This window comes from Echinops telfairi, unplaced genomic scaffold (assembly GCF_000313985.2).
Source record: "Echinops telfairi isolate 266 unplaced genomic scaffold, ASM31398v2 ScPeMD7_7468;HRSCAF=8506_0, whole genome shotgun sequence".
NCBI lineage: Eukaryota > Metazoa > Chordata > Mammalia > Afrosoricida > Tenrecidae > Echinops > Echinops telfairi.
The window spans coordinates 32,719,552-32,732,427 of NW_022111369.1; the positions used below are offsets into that span (position 1 = coordinate 32,719,552).

At 39.8% G+C, this 12,876-nt stretch overlaps 1 protein-coding gene across 2 annotated transcripts in view; it reads right to left on the reverse strand.

The window, feature by feature from the left end:
* The window catches only part of ARHGAP24 (Rho GTPase activating protein 24), a 518,143-nt gene that overhangs the window by 88,468 nt on the left and 416,799 nt on the right, over positions 1–12,876 (reverse strand). For both annotated transcript variants that reach the window (XM_004703244.2, XM_004703247.4), the window contains one exon: positions 10,432–10,554. In XM_004703244.2, the coding sequence (XP_004703301.1) occupies positions 10,432–10,554 (123 nt within the window). The remainder of the gene's footprint in view (positions 1–10,431; positions 10,555–12,876) is intronic.

Sequence of the window (12,876 nt, forward strand, 5' to 3'; positions counted from 1 at the left end):
AATAAGCAGTTGCCTGGGTCAGTACTCAGTTTGACTCTGTATTCCCTTTGGAAAATCCTGGTGCACAACACATCACAATGGATTTGGGGCTTGCACTTAATCCTAACTTCAATCGAAGAACAATTAGTTCTTATGATATGGCCCTGCTTGATAGGTGTCCTCATAAAGGAAACATGGAAGAGATGGGTGTTATTGAAAGGGTGGTGAAAAACTTAGATGGTGCCCAGCTATCAGATAGAATAGTGTCTGGGGTCTTAAGGTTTGTTTTTAAACAAGGAGTCATCTAAGTGAGATGTCAACTAAGCCCACATGGAAGAAGCACACCAACATCTGTGATCCAAGGACTGCACATTATATGATCCAAATCCGAAGGAAGGAATAGTATCAGAGGTGAAATTGTGAGATTCTGGTGTGCAGGAGGTTCTGAATGTCTGTGGAAGCCCAACATACACTTGCAGGATCTCCTCAGGGAATACGTCTTTGGTGATTTCCCTCTAACCACACCTGAGCGGTGGGAATAAACTGGTTATCACACAGAGTATTGGAGAGATGACTATAGGGGATTAAAATGATAAATCTGAGTTGACTGCTTAAAACCTCATTTGATTTCCCTTTTGATATATTTTGTGCTTGATCTGATTTTTAATATTTTCTCTGTGTTGTCTTCTTGGAGTTTATTTCTGTTATTTTGTCACCGTTGGTAACCTTCTTGACTCTCTGTTACATATGTTTCAATGTTTATTCTTGTAAATGAGACCAAGGATGGGTGACACTATAGAGCCAATAACAAGAAAGAGTGTTCTTGGGGCACAACAGGGGAGGTAGAGGGTGAAGGAGAGCTGATGTCAAGGAGTAAAAGAAGGAAGAAAATGTTTTGAGACTGATGGTGGTAGTGATTATAAAAACTGCTTGATATGATTGAACTAGAGAATGATGTAATATCTGGATTAGGTCGTCATAAAATGTTTTGAAAGGAAAAATAATTTAATTAAAATTTTAAAAAATGAAGAGTAAAAAACACAAATACATGAAACTGAGATTGGAGATCAAAGCCTGAAACTAAATATAAATATTAAATTGATGTAAATACAATATATTAAATATATTTTTCGATTCATATGACATTAGAATCCCATTATTTATAGAACAATGGTTCCATAAAATAACTTTTATACCCATAAAAAAGACTGCTTTATTTTTAAATAACATATTTCAAGTGAGTACTGTAAAAGTCTCTGAGTGACACCAATGGCAAGTGTTCAGGTACGAGCTGAGAAACTGGGAGCTTGCATCTGCCCAGAGATAATGAGGGAGCTGTCTGATGACAGGCTTGTGAGAACTCAGCCAGTGAAAACGGCCTGGAGAGCAGTTCTGCTCTGCAACACGTGGGGGGAACATGACTGCAGTCCACCCCAGGGCTCTTGGCTTGCTTGCTTGTTAGCCTTTAAAAACTTATTGAGGACTCTCCTAACCATCTTCAGCCAAACAAAGATGAACTGAAAAGGTTTATTCTTTTCAGCATTATTTGTTTCAATTGTTGTTGTAAGGTGCCACTGAGGCTATTCCAACCCATAGCAACTCTGCGATCAGCAGAACCGAACCCGGCCCAGTCCTGTGTGGGCCTCCCAGGGGTTCTTGTGCTTGAGCACATTGCCGCAGCCACCGGCTCAAGCCCTCTCATTGAGGGCCTTTCGCTTTTTCTCCGCCCCTAGGCTTTAAAACGCATGATGTCTTTCTCTGAGGACTACAGGTCCAACGTATGTAAGACAGGTATCACCATCCTTCTAAGGAGCTCTCTCACTGTACGTTTTTTGCTTTTTATTAATTATCATTATTTTTCAGTCATTTTATGGAGGGCTCTTATCAAAATCCATACATACCAACCTTGGGCCAAGCACATTTGTACATAAGTTGCCATCATCGTTTTCAAAACATTTCCTTTCTAATTGAGTCCTTGGTATCAGCTCATTTCCTGTTCTGGTCTAGCTAGATTTATAAGGTAGAATTGGGGTCATGGGGTGGGGGGAGGAAGCATTAAAGAAGCAGAGGAAAGGTGTATGTTTCATCGGTGTTATATGGCACCTCAACTGGCTCATCTCTTCCTTATGACCCTTCTGTGAGGGGATGTCCAATTGTCCATGGATGGGCTTTGATTTTTTTGATCAAGTGCCATGTAGCTGAGAGAAAGTACTAAACCCAAATGAAGGTCAAACATGATAGTGGGACAAGAGGAAAGTAAAAGGAAATAGAGGAAAGAACTAGGAGGCAAAGAACATTTAAAGAGGTCTAAATAAAGGCTTTTACATATGCAAATATACTTATACATAATGATAGGGAATTAGATCTATGTACATATACTTATATGTTAAGTATTAAGGTAGCAGAGCGACGTTGGGCCTCTTTTCAAGTACTCTCTCAACGCAAGAACACTTTGTTCTAATAACCCAGCATTCTATGATGCTTGCCTTCCTGACAAGATCACTGAAGAAAAATGGGTGCATAAGCAAATGTGGTGAAGAAAGCTGATGGTGCCCAGCTATAGCATCTAGAGTGGTTTGTTTTTTTTTAAAGTCATTTTACTGGGGGGTCTTACAGCTGTTAACAATTCATACATCAATTATATCAAGAACATTTGTACATATGCTGCCATCATCATTTTCAAAACATTTTCTTTCTACTTCAGCACTTGGTATCGGCTCCCTGCCCCGCCCAGTGACCTTTTGATAAATTATAAATTATTATTTTAATGTCTTACACCATCTGCTGTCTCCCTTCACCCACGTTTCTGTTGTTTATCCTTCTAGGGGCAAGAGGTTAAATGTAGATCATTGTGATTGGTTCCCCCTTTCTCCTCTTTCTTCCCTACCTTCCCCCTCTTACCCTCATGGTATCACTACTCCCATATCACTACTCCCATTATTGTTCCTGAGTGTCCCATTATCTGTCCTAGATTCATGTGTTGAGAGCTCTTATCTGTACTAGTGTACATGCTCTGGTCTAACCAGCTTTGTAAGGTCTTAAAGGCTTGAAGACAAACAAGCAGCCATCTAGTTCAGAAGCAACAAAGCCCACATGGAAGAAGCACACCAGCCTGAGTGCTCATGAGGTGTCGATGGGATCAGGTATTAGGCATCAAAGACCCAGAACAAAAATTTATATCTATGTGAATGCGGGGGAGGGTGGAGTAGAGACCCAAAGCACGACTCTCACTGTACTTTATCCAAAGCAGATGTTTGTCTTTTGGGCAGACCATGATACTTTCAATATTCTTCTCCAGCACCACACTTAAGATGCATCAATTCTTCTTCAGTCTTCCTGATTCAATGGATCAATTTCACATATATATGAGGCTGTTGGAAATACCATGGCATGGGTCAGGCACATCTTAGTGCTCAAAGCAATGTTCCTGCTTTTCAACACTCTAAAGAGGTTTTGTGCAGCAAATTTAACCATTGCAACTAATCTTTTGATCACTTGACTGCTGCTTCCATGAGCATTAATTATTTATTCAAGCAAGACAAAGTCCTTGACAATTTCATTTTTTCTCCATGTATCATGATGTTATCTATTGTGCCAGTTGTGAGGATTTTGGTCTTCTTTACAGTGAGTTGCAATCCACACTGAAGGTTGCAATCCTGGATCTGTATCAGTAAGTGTTTCAAGTCCTTTTTACTTTCAACAAGCAAGGTTGTGTCATCTGCATATCACAGGTTTTAATAATCCTTCATCCAATGCTGATGCTGGAATTTTCCTCATATAATCCAGCTTTCCTGCTTATTTTCTCAGCATGAAGAAAAAATAAATATGGTGAAAGAATATAACCCTGACACACACATTTCCTGATTTTAAATGATGAGTAATTTCCTTGTTCTGTTTGCAATACTCTTACTCAATCTATGGACAGTTTCATTGTGAATGTTCTGGAATTCCCATTATTTTTCAGGCTATCCATCATTTGTTATGATCCACACCATCAAATGCCATGGCATAGTCAGTAAAACACATATAAACATTTTTCTGTTATTCTGTGCTTTCAGCTAAGATCCATCTGACATCCGCAATGATATCCCTTGTTCCATGTCCTCTTCTGAATCTGGCCTGAACTTCTGGTAGTTCCCTGTAAACGTACTGCTGCAACCACTGTTGGATGATCTTAAGCAAAATTTTACTACTGTGCAATATTAAGTTACATGATTATATTATTAATGATGAGTTCTAGAACAATATCAGATGGGTCAGCTTTCTTTGGAACTGGTACAGTTATGGCCCTCTTCCAGTCCATTGGCCAACAAATGGTCTTCCATATTTCCTGACATAGACAATTAAGTACTTTGTTGCTTCATCAGCTTGCTGGAACATTTCAATTGGTATTCTATCAGTTCCTGGAGCCTTGTTTTAGGCCAATGCCTTTAGTACAGCTTGAAAGTCTTCCTTCAGCACCATTGGTTCTTGCTCATATGCTAGCTCTTGAAATGGTTGAATGGGAATTGTTTTTTTGGCATAGTAACTGTGCATTCTCTCCACCTTCCTTTCCTGCTTTCTGTATCAGTCAACATTTTGCCCACAGAATATTTCCATATTGAAAATTGAGGTCTGATTTTCTACCTTTGGTTCTTTCCTTTTATCTGTCAGTTTGTCATAGTGATGCTGGAATCTGTGTCACTGGTAATTCAAATGCCAGCAGGGTCACCCAGAGTGACTCGCTTTCAGTGGAACTGCAGACTAAGAACAGACAAGGATGAAGGAGCGGGCTCCGACTTCAGAGGAAGTACTCACTGAAAACCATGTGCGTTTTTCAGATTGGTCTGTTTCTTTTTAATTCTTACCAACACACAATTCACAAACCATACATTTCCCATCACACTCATAAGAGCTGTACAACTATTACCACAATGATTTACAGGACATTTCTTCTTCCTTGTACTGGTGTTAGCTTCCCATTTCCCTCCAGCCTCCCCTGTCACGTCCCTTTGAATCTATTGGTGTCCTTATGGTCTCTATAGGTTTGTCTAATCTGAGTTTCATAATCAGAAAAACATACACAATCAAGACAAAAGACAAACACCTGACTCCATAGCAATGATAGAATGAAACAGAGAAAAAGCTCAATAGAACACAAAGCAGACGATATTAAAAAATGAAGCAATTTTACTTTGGATGACAAGGGAGATCAATGATAACCTCACTATAACTGCATTCATCCACCTGACAGTAAACTCTAGCTGATAACAAGGCTTTTCTCATCTGCTCCATAGTCAGAAGGAATTCACCAGAGGCTTAATCTGCATGGGGGACTTTGCAAAGGGTTTTGGGCTTTCACTGTCTTTTACAGTCTTATGCAAACTGGGTGCTTAGAATTTAGACTCTAATACTATTCCTCCCTCCAGATTTGGACTTTATTATATATCTTTTTGGAATCATGCAGGCTGGTGTGCTTCCTCCATGTAGACTTAGCTGGTCTCACTTAGTTGTTTGTTTGTTTTATGACAAGCCTGTAAGACCCCAGACACTGTTCTTTCTGGATAGCCGGCAAATGTCTGCTTTTTTCACCATATACTGCTATTATACCCATATCTTCAGTGATTACTTCGTGAGATGGATATTGAGCAAGGCCATGGCATAAGAACTCATTATTCTTAGATTAGGTGTATGATTAAATTCCAGCTCAAAATTCATTCCTATATCTGTGGATTACATATATCCCTGGTTCATTTTAAAGACATCATTATTGTTTTGTTAAAGGACACTACACTATCCCCAAGGGATATATGGTGGTTTTTTCGGTATTGCCATTCATTTAGACAGTAGGATAGAATTTAAAACACTGTCAACAAAAAGAAAGTATAGATGCACAGAACAGGTTTATAGACTAAAATGAACGGATTGTTGAGTTTTATAGATGAACAACGTAGGTGGCTGGACACTATTCATATTATAATAAGGCAGAGTTGTCAGTAATGCTCCTTCTCAAAGGAGGATTAGACTATGCACGTCCTAAGAAGGCAGAGGGCGTCTGCACATAGCACATATATGGTAGTTCACTTCTTGGGCACCCTCAAGAGAAGACGTTTGGACAAAAGTCCAGCAAGTCGTGTATCTATATCCTTGTGATGGACGTCATCTGCCTTTCCTCCCACTGGGCATTTCAGCTTTAAGACCATGAGAGTATTTCAGTTCCTTTAATCTGCTGTATCATTCAATATTTTTTAAGGTAGCATCTAGTTAGCTTACTGGGAGTTGCACATCTGATTCTTCTGCTCTGGTCTCTGAAGGATGTGGTCTAGATTCTAAAATCCTGGTTGTCTATTATACATGACCTGGGTTGCCAAGGGCTGAATACAAAATCAACAGTGCCCGATTAGAGGAACATAAGACTGAGTTCCTTCTTCCATTGGTTGTCTATATACTTAATATGGAGTGTTTTTCCCACAGGTGCATGCTGTCACGCTGTTGATCCACTGACCAAAGTGTAGTTGCCTTCTCCGTGACAGACATGCTCTCTACCACATCGCCTCTTACTTAGGTTTCCAGTAGGTTCATTAATCACTCTTGTAGGACTGTCCATTCGTTTGGAGTGTCTGTGAATTATGGCATGAGCTGATTAGACCTTTCCTATTCTATATATCATGAGAATTTGACCCATTTGAGATGAGGCCTCCACTGTGGAAGTGGTTTTTAAGATGTATCAAAAAGAGGGTGCTGCATGGTTTGTGAGCTCTAGACAGGCCCACTACCTCATTGCCTGGGGAACTGGAATAGAAGATTCAATGACTTGAGAACAGGAGCCTTCCTTTGTCTTGGTGCTTATTTTTATGGTAGCGTCCTTTGGTGATTGGACATTTCCTTCAGCATAATGGTTTCTAGGTCTCTCCAGGTCATGAGAAGTGCTATGGTTTCCTCACGATCTTTTAGAGAGTCGCAGTGTTCCATTGGGTGGATGTTCCACAGTTTTTAATCCTTTCTTCTACTGGTGGGTATTTTGGCTTTTCATAGCTTTTAAAGTTTTAAGGTCAAGAAGTGGGAGACCTACGATCTCATTCTTTTAAAGGAGTCCTTTGCTTGTTCTAGATTTATTTTAACCCCATATGAAATGGTAATTAGTTTTCCATTTCTTAAAAGAATGCATTTGAGATTTGAATTGGGATTGTATGTATAGATTCTTTAGCAAGCATTAATATTGTCACAATATTATGTCTTCCTACCCATAAGCAGGAGATAGCCTTCTATTTTTGTGGGCCCCTTTTGTTCTCTTGTAATAGTATTCTGTGGTTTTCATTGTAGAGATCCTTTGTTTCTTTGGTTAGGTCTATTCCGACATGTTTCATTTTTCGGTCTGGTTATTGTAAATGTTATTGTTTCCTTAATGTCTTTTTTAGAGTGATCTCCACTGCTATCAGGAATCCAATAGATTTCTGCTTGTTAATCTTGAACCATGCAACTTTTCAGATTCCGTAAATTTTTGCAACAATATTTTTGTGGATTCTTTGAAGTTCTCTATATAGAGAATCATATTACTGGAAAATAATGAGAACTTCATTGTTCTTTGCCCAACTGTATTCCTTTGATTTATGTTTATTGCCTAATGGTTTTGGCTAAGACTTCTCAAATAATGTTGATCATGTGTGATGATAGGGAGCATCTGGACACCCCCTTATGGAAGGGTCGCCGGGAGGAGACAAGCCAGTCAGGGTGCAGTGTAACAATGATGAAACATACAACTTTCTTCTAGTTCTTAAATGCTTCCTCCCCACCCACTATCATGATTTCAATTCTACCTTACAAATCTGGCTAGACCAAAGGATGTACACTGGTACAGATAGGAACTGGAAACACAGGGAATCCATGACAGATGATCCCTTCAGGACCAGTGGTGAAAGTGGCAATACCAGGAGAGTGGAGGGGAGGTGGGGTAGAAGGGGAAATCGATTACAAGGATCTACATATAACCTCCTCCCTGGGTGATGGACAACAGAAAAGTGGGTGAAGGGAGATGTCAGACAGGGCAAGATATGACAAAATAATAATAATTTATAAATTATCAAGGGTTCATGAGGGAGGGGGGAGCGGGAAGGGAAGAGAAAAAATGAGGAGCTGATACTAAGGACTCAAGTAGAAAGCAAATGTTTTGAAAATGATAATGGCTACACATGCATAAATGTGCTTAACACAATGTATGTATGTGTGGATTGTGATAAGAGGTGTAGGAGGCCCCAATAAAATGATTAAAAAGGGGCAAGGGGAGCATCTTGTCTAGTTTCAGGGAAAATGTTTTATGGTAGTGGTCTTAGACAAAATCTATCCTTTGGTGATTACCAAGTTGTCATTCCAGTGAGAAATGCTCAGGGTTGAGTTGTTTATCAGGAGTTACTATACAATTCTTTCCGTTCTGCTAATAAATGCGCCAAGGGACATATGGTTCTGCTATAAGCCTCAACCTGAAGGCATTTAGATTAAGCTCCGAGGGTCAGCAAACCCAGCTCCGTGAATTAAGTGCCCAGAGGCAACCCAGTCCAGTAAGACTGCTGAAGGCAGTAAGCTCCACTTCCTTGGCTCAGCAAGTTCAATTTCTCCAGTTAAGTTCCCAAAGGCACCTACTCCACAAGCCAGCCTCCTGCACAAAAACACTTTGCATGCTTTGCGGTTGGGAAGCCTATCGCTCTGTTCAATCTTCTGGCTCCTGATTCTTCTTCTGCTCCTCTGAGGTTACAAGTGTCTTCTAGATCCAGAAGGTTCACTGCACAGGGACCTTGGATCCTGAGGATACACTCTACTCCTGGTTCTTGCCAGTAATGGGATCCCTTTTCTTGCTTCTGAGAGGGCTCGTTTGAAATGCAGCACTATGGCACTGCAGGTAATCCTGTTTATGATTACTCACAGGGGAATCCGTCCAGGATTTCTTCCACCTTCTTACCAGACCCACGCAGGAAAAGGTCATTGGGTAAGAGTTAAACACTTTGGCTAGATGAGACACATTAAACAATCCAGGTAGAAGAATTACTTAGTATCAGTAGTGAAGCCAAACCGACATACGACCCTTAACATTTTCAATGATATTCAAATACAATAATCTTTTCTCAGATGTGCATGAGATAAAATTTCATCACCTTTACAGCTAAGGAGCATTCTTGCTGTACTTCTTCCAAGATTGAATGCTAGTTCTGTCTATGGGACTTTCTTTGTCACAGCATTATTTAAATGCATTGATTCTTGTTTGGCCTTTTTCATTCATTGTTCAGCTATCACACGTATACGAGGTGACAGAAAATATTATGGCTTGAGTTAGAGATACCTTAGACCTCAAAGTGACATATCTGCCCTTGAATCCTTTGAAGAAATCTTGGGTGGTAGATTTCTGTTTGATTTCTTGTCTGCTGCACCTATGAAGATTGATTGTGGACCACGGTAAAATGAAATCCTTGACAACATCATTCTTTGCTCTATTTATAACGATGTTGTCTATCGGTTCACGTGTGTGGATTTTAGTTTTCTTAACACTGAGTTTTAATCATACACAAGGTGGTCTTTGACCATCATCATAAGTGCTTCAAGTCCTTCTAATTTTTACCAAACAAGGTTTTATCATCTACATATTGCAGCTTGTTAATAAGACGTCCTCCAATTCTAATACCACATTCCTTTCAATATTGAGCAGCTTCTTGGAATATTTTCTCAGCATATAAATTGAATAAGCATGATCAAAGGATACAACCCTCTTATATATCTTTCCTGATTTTAAACCATCCATTATTATTTGTTCTGCTGAAACAAGTATATAATAATTATGATTGTATAATATTTTAAATGCTGTGATAGACCAATATCCCATCTTTTACCTTTTTCCTCTTTTTATCCTCATACCCCCTTTCAGGTTATTCTTGTATGGCCCATTCTCATATAGATAATGCTCTCATTTCCATCACTTGACTCTGACTCATAGTGACCCTACAAGACAGGGTAACATTTTCCCTGTGGATTTTGAGACTGTAACTCTTTCTGAGAGTAAAATGCCCCTGCTTTTACCTAGAGAGCCACTAGTGGTTTCAAACTGCTGACCTTGTGGTTCCCAGCCCTAGGCTTTATCCCTATTCCACCTGTGCACCCACGCATATATAACTAGGAAAGTTAGCATCAAAATTACAAACTGTTCATTGTTAATATCAGATATGAAACTGAATTGTTAGGAGAAATTTTAAAATCTAAAATTAAAAAAATCATTTTTATAATGTAGTCATGGATACAGGTTGGGTAGTAATACTATTTAATCTAAATTAACCTCTAGGGATTATGCATCTAACAAGAATATTGAATTATTTGGTATTTATTTTAACATTTATCCATTTAAAAATAGGAGCTCAGAGTAATGCCAGCTGTGAGCAAGGAAATAATAGCTTTGACTCCCTTCCTCCTTTTCCAGGATTTTAAACTCATTACCTCCTCCAAAAGGTCCCCATATCACTCGGCGGATGGACTTCACCCAGTCTTCCATATCATTCTGGGTGCTCGCCATGAGGAGGTAGCTCTCATGATGTGCTGTCATCCGAACTCGATCACCACCTGTGGAAGACAGGAGGAATGCGTGAGTGCACATTCAGCCAGGGTCTGGTCCTCAGCCTCCTAGGGCACCCTGAGGAGAGTGCCCAATGTACAGATACCACCAGTACTGGGCTCACCCCAAGATCTGGAGAGAGTTACTGTGGTTTAAGAAGGGGCATGGGGATACCTGCTTTCAAAGGAAATACTCATATTTCCAGGAGAAAGCTGGAGAAGAAATGTCATTCCTCAAACAAAGTCCTGTTTGTTTGCTTTGGGGGGGGGGCATGTGAGTGTGTGTGTGTGTGTGTGTTCCTAGCAACAATCCATAGGCTGCATTAACTCATAATCCAATCTAGAAACACAGAGCTGCTGAATAGGGGGCAAAGAGCATAAACCAAATGAAAGAGAAGAAACTGCAAACGTGTCCCATGTCACTTGACTTTTAACTTAAAACAAGTCTGAGCTCTGCTTAGGACACACACAGTAGGCCGTCAGAACATCATGGTTGAGTATGGAGTCCTGAAAAGGGGGGAGAGGAAACAGATGAAAAAAAACTGAGAGGCTTCTCCCTATCTCAGGAGCGAAAATTCGTTTCCCCAAATCACCTTCAGGAGAGCCAGCAAAGCACCAAAGGCCAAGGATGTACAGTCAACAGCCTTTGTGCCCTCACATCTGAGAGGGAGCTCCAGGACAACTCTGCTAGGCCTCCCTGCAAAAGATGAATGGTTTCTAATACTCTTCCATCAAAGAACCATCCATATGATCTTAAAATCTTAAAAATAATCTCTAGTATAAATTTTGAAATGCTAGACATTTCAAGCCAGTGGTTTAATTTCTTAAGATTTCTCATCGAGCATTTCCATTTACCCAGCAATGTCCAGGAACCAATGAATGATAATCTTCTTTGGTCTTCCATCTGGTACTGAGACATGATTTTCCTTATAGTTTATTGTCATTTATTTATTCATCAAAGGCACATTGATGAAGATATGTCTCAGTGTTTACAGTTTGGGAAATTAAGTGTTCTTCTCATGAAGAATAATTAAGACAGCGGACCAGTAAATATATAACAGAATTCGGATCATGTTTCTATGACACTAAGGTGCTAAAATGATCGATCAATGTTTGATTTTCACCAAGTGCTGTAAACTTGCATGCTTGGCTTGCAGTAATCCTTATAGAAGTGTTGTTTGGTTAATCTGTTGCTGATTATTTGTTTTTAAGTGAACCTGAATGCCTACCTGTGTGAGAAGCCTGCAGGTTGAACAACCAAACCAACCAACATGTTTTGTTTTCTGTTTTTCATACACATGGTTCTAAAGCCTACAGCCAAGTGAGTTTATGACTCATGACTTTAATGCAAACACCCTAAGTGAAGAAGTACAATTATCCACACACTGACAGAACTATAGAATTGGTATCAGAATAGTGTAATGGCTTTAAATCTACCAGGGGAAAGAGAGGTACCAAGAGAGGACATTAAACAAGTTTCTTAATACGTATAAACTTTCTTCATAAGCAGGAGGCTTGAGCCTTCTCATCTCACAGAGAACGTCTCAGTACGAGGGAAACTGTGCTGTTCTGATGCCTCCAGGCTTCTCCTAGGTCAGTCACTACAGTGATTCGTGTACATCTGAACACGGATAGGCTCAAGAGTCAGAGAGAACTGATCTGGAATCACAATGTTATCTTATATTTGCTATTTGACTTGACAATGACTTAGCTATGGAACCTCTGTGGTTTTAATCATACTTACGCAGACATAACATTCACATGGGATAGCTTATTCAATCTACATGCTGAGCAAATAATCTGAAGAACCGGTTGATATGAAGAAAAGGTGGTATCAGGATTGTGTGAAGGCTTATTAACACGCTGTAATACACAGATGACACAACCTTGCTTGCTGAAAGGGAGGAGGACTTAGAGCACTTGCTGACGGAGATCAAGGATTGCAGCCTTCGGTTTCGACGACAACGCAATGTCCAAAAGACAAAAATCCACACAACTGGATCAATCGGTAACATCAATATGTGGACAAAAGATCGAAGTTGCCAAGGATTTCATCTTGCTTGGCTCCACAGTGCTTGTGAAAACAGCCGTCAACAATCAAAAGGTAAGCTGTTGCACAAGACCTCTTAAAGTCCGTATTGGGAAAAAAGAGGGGAAAAAGCCATATTTCAATCACTTCCTGTGCATGTGAAAGTTGGACATTGAATAAGAAAGGCCAATGAAGAAGCAAAGTATTTGAGTTCTTGTGCTGATGAAGAATATTGAAAGTACCACAGGCTGCCCACAAACCAAAAGAAAACAATCTGCCTTGGAAGAAGTCAGGTCAGAATG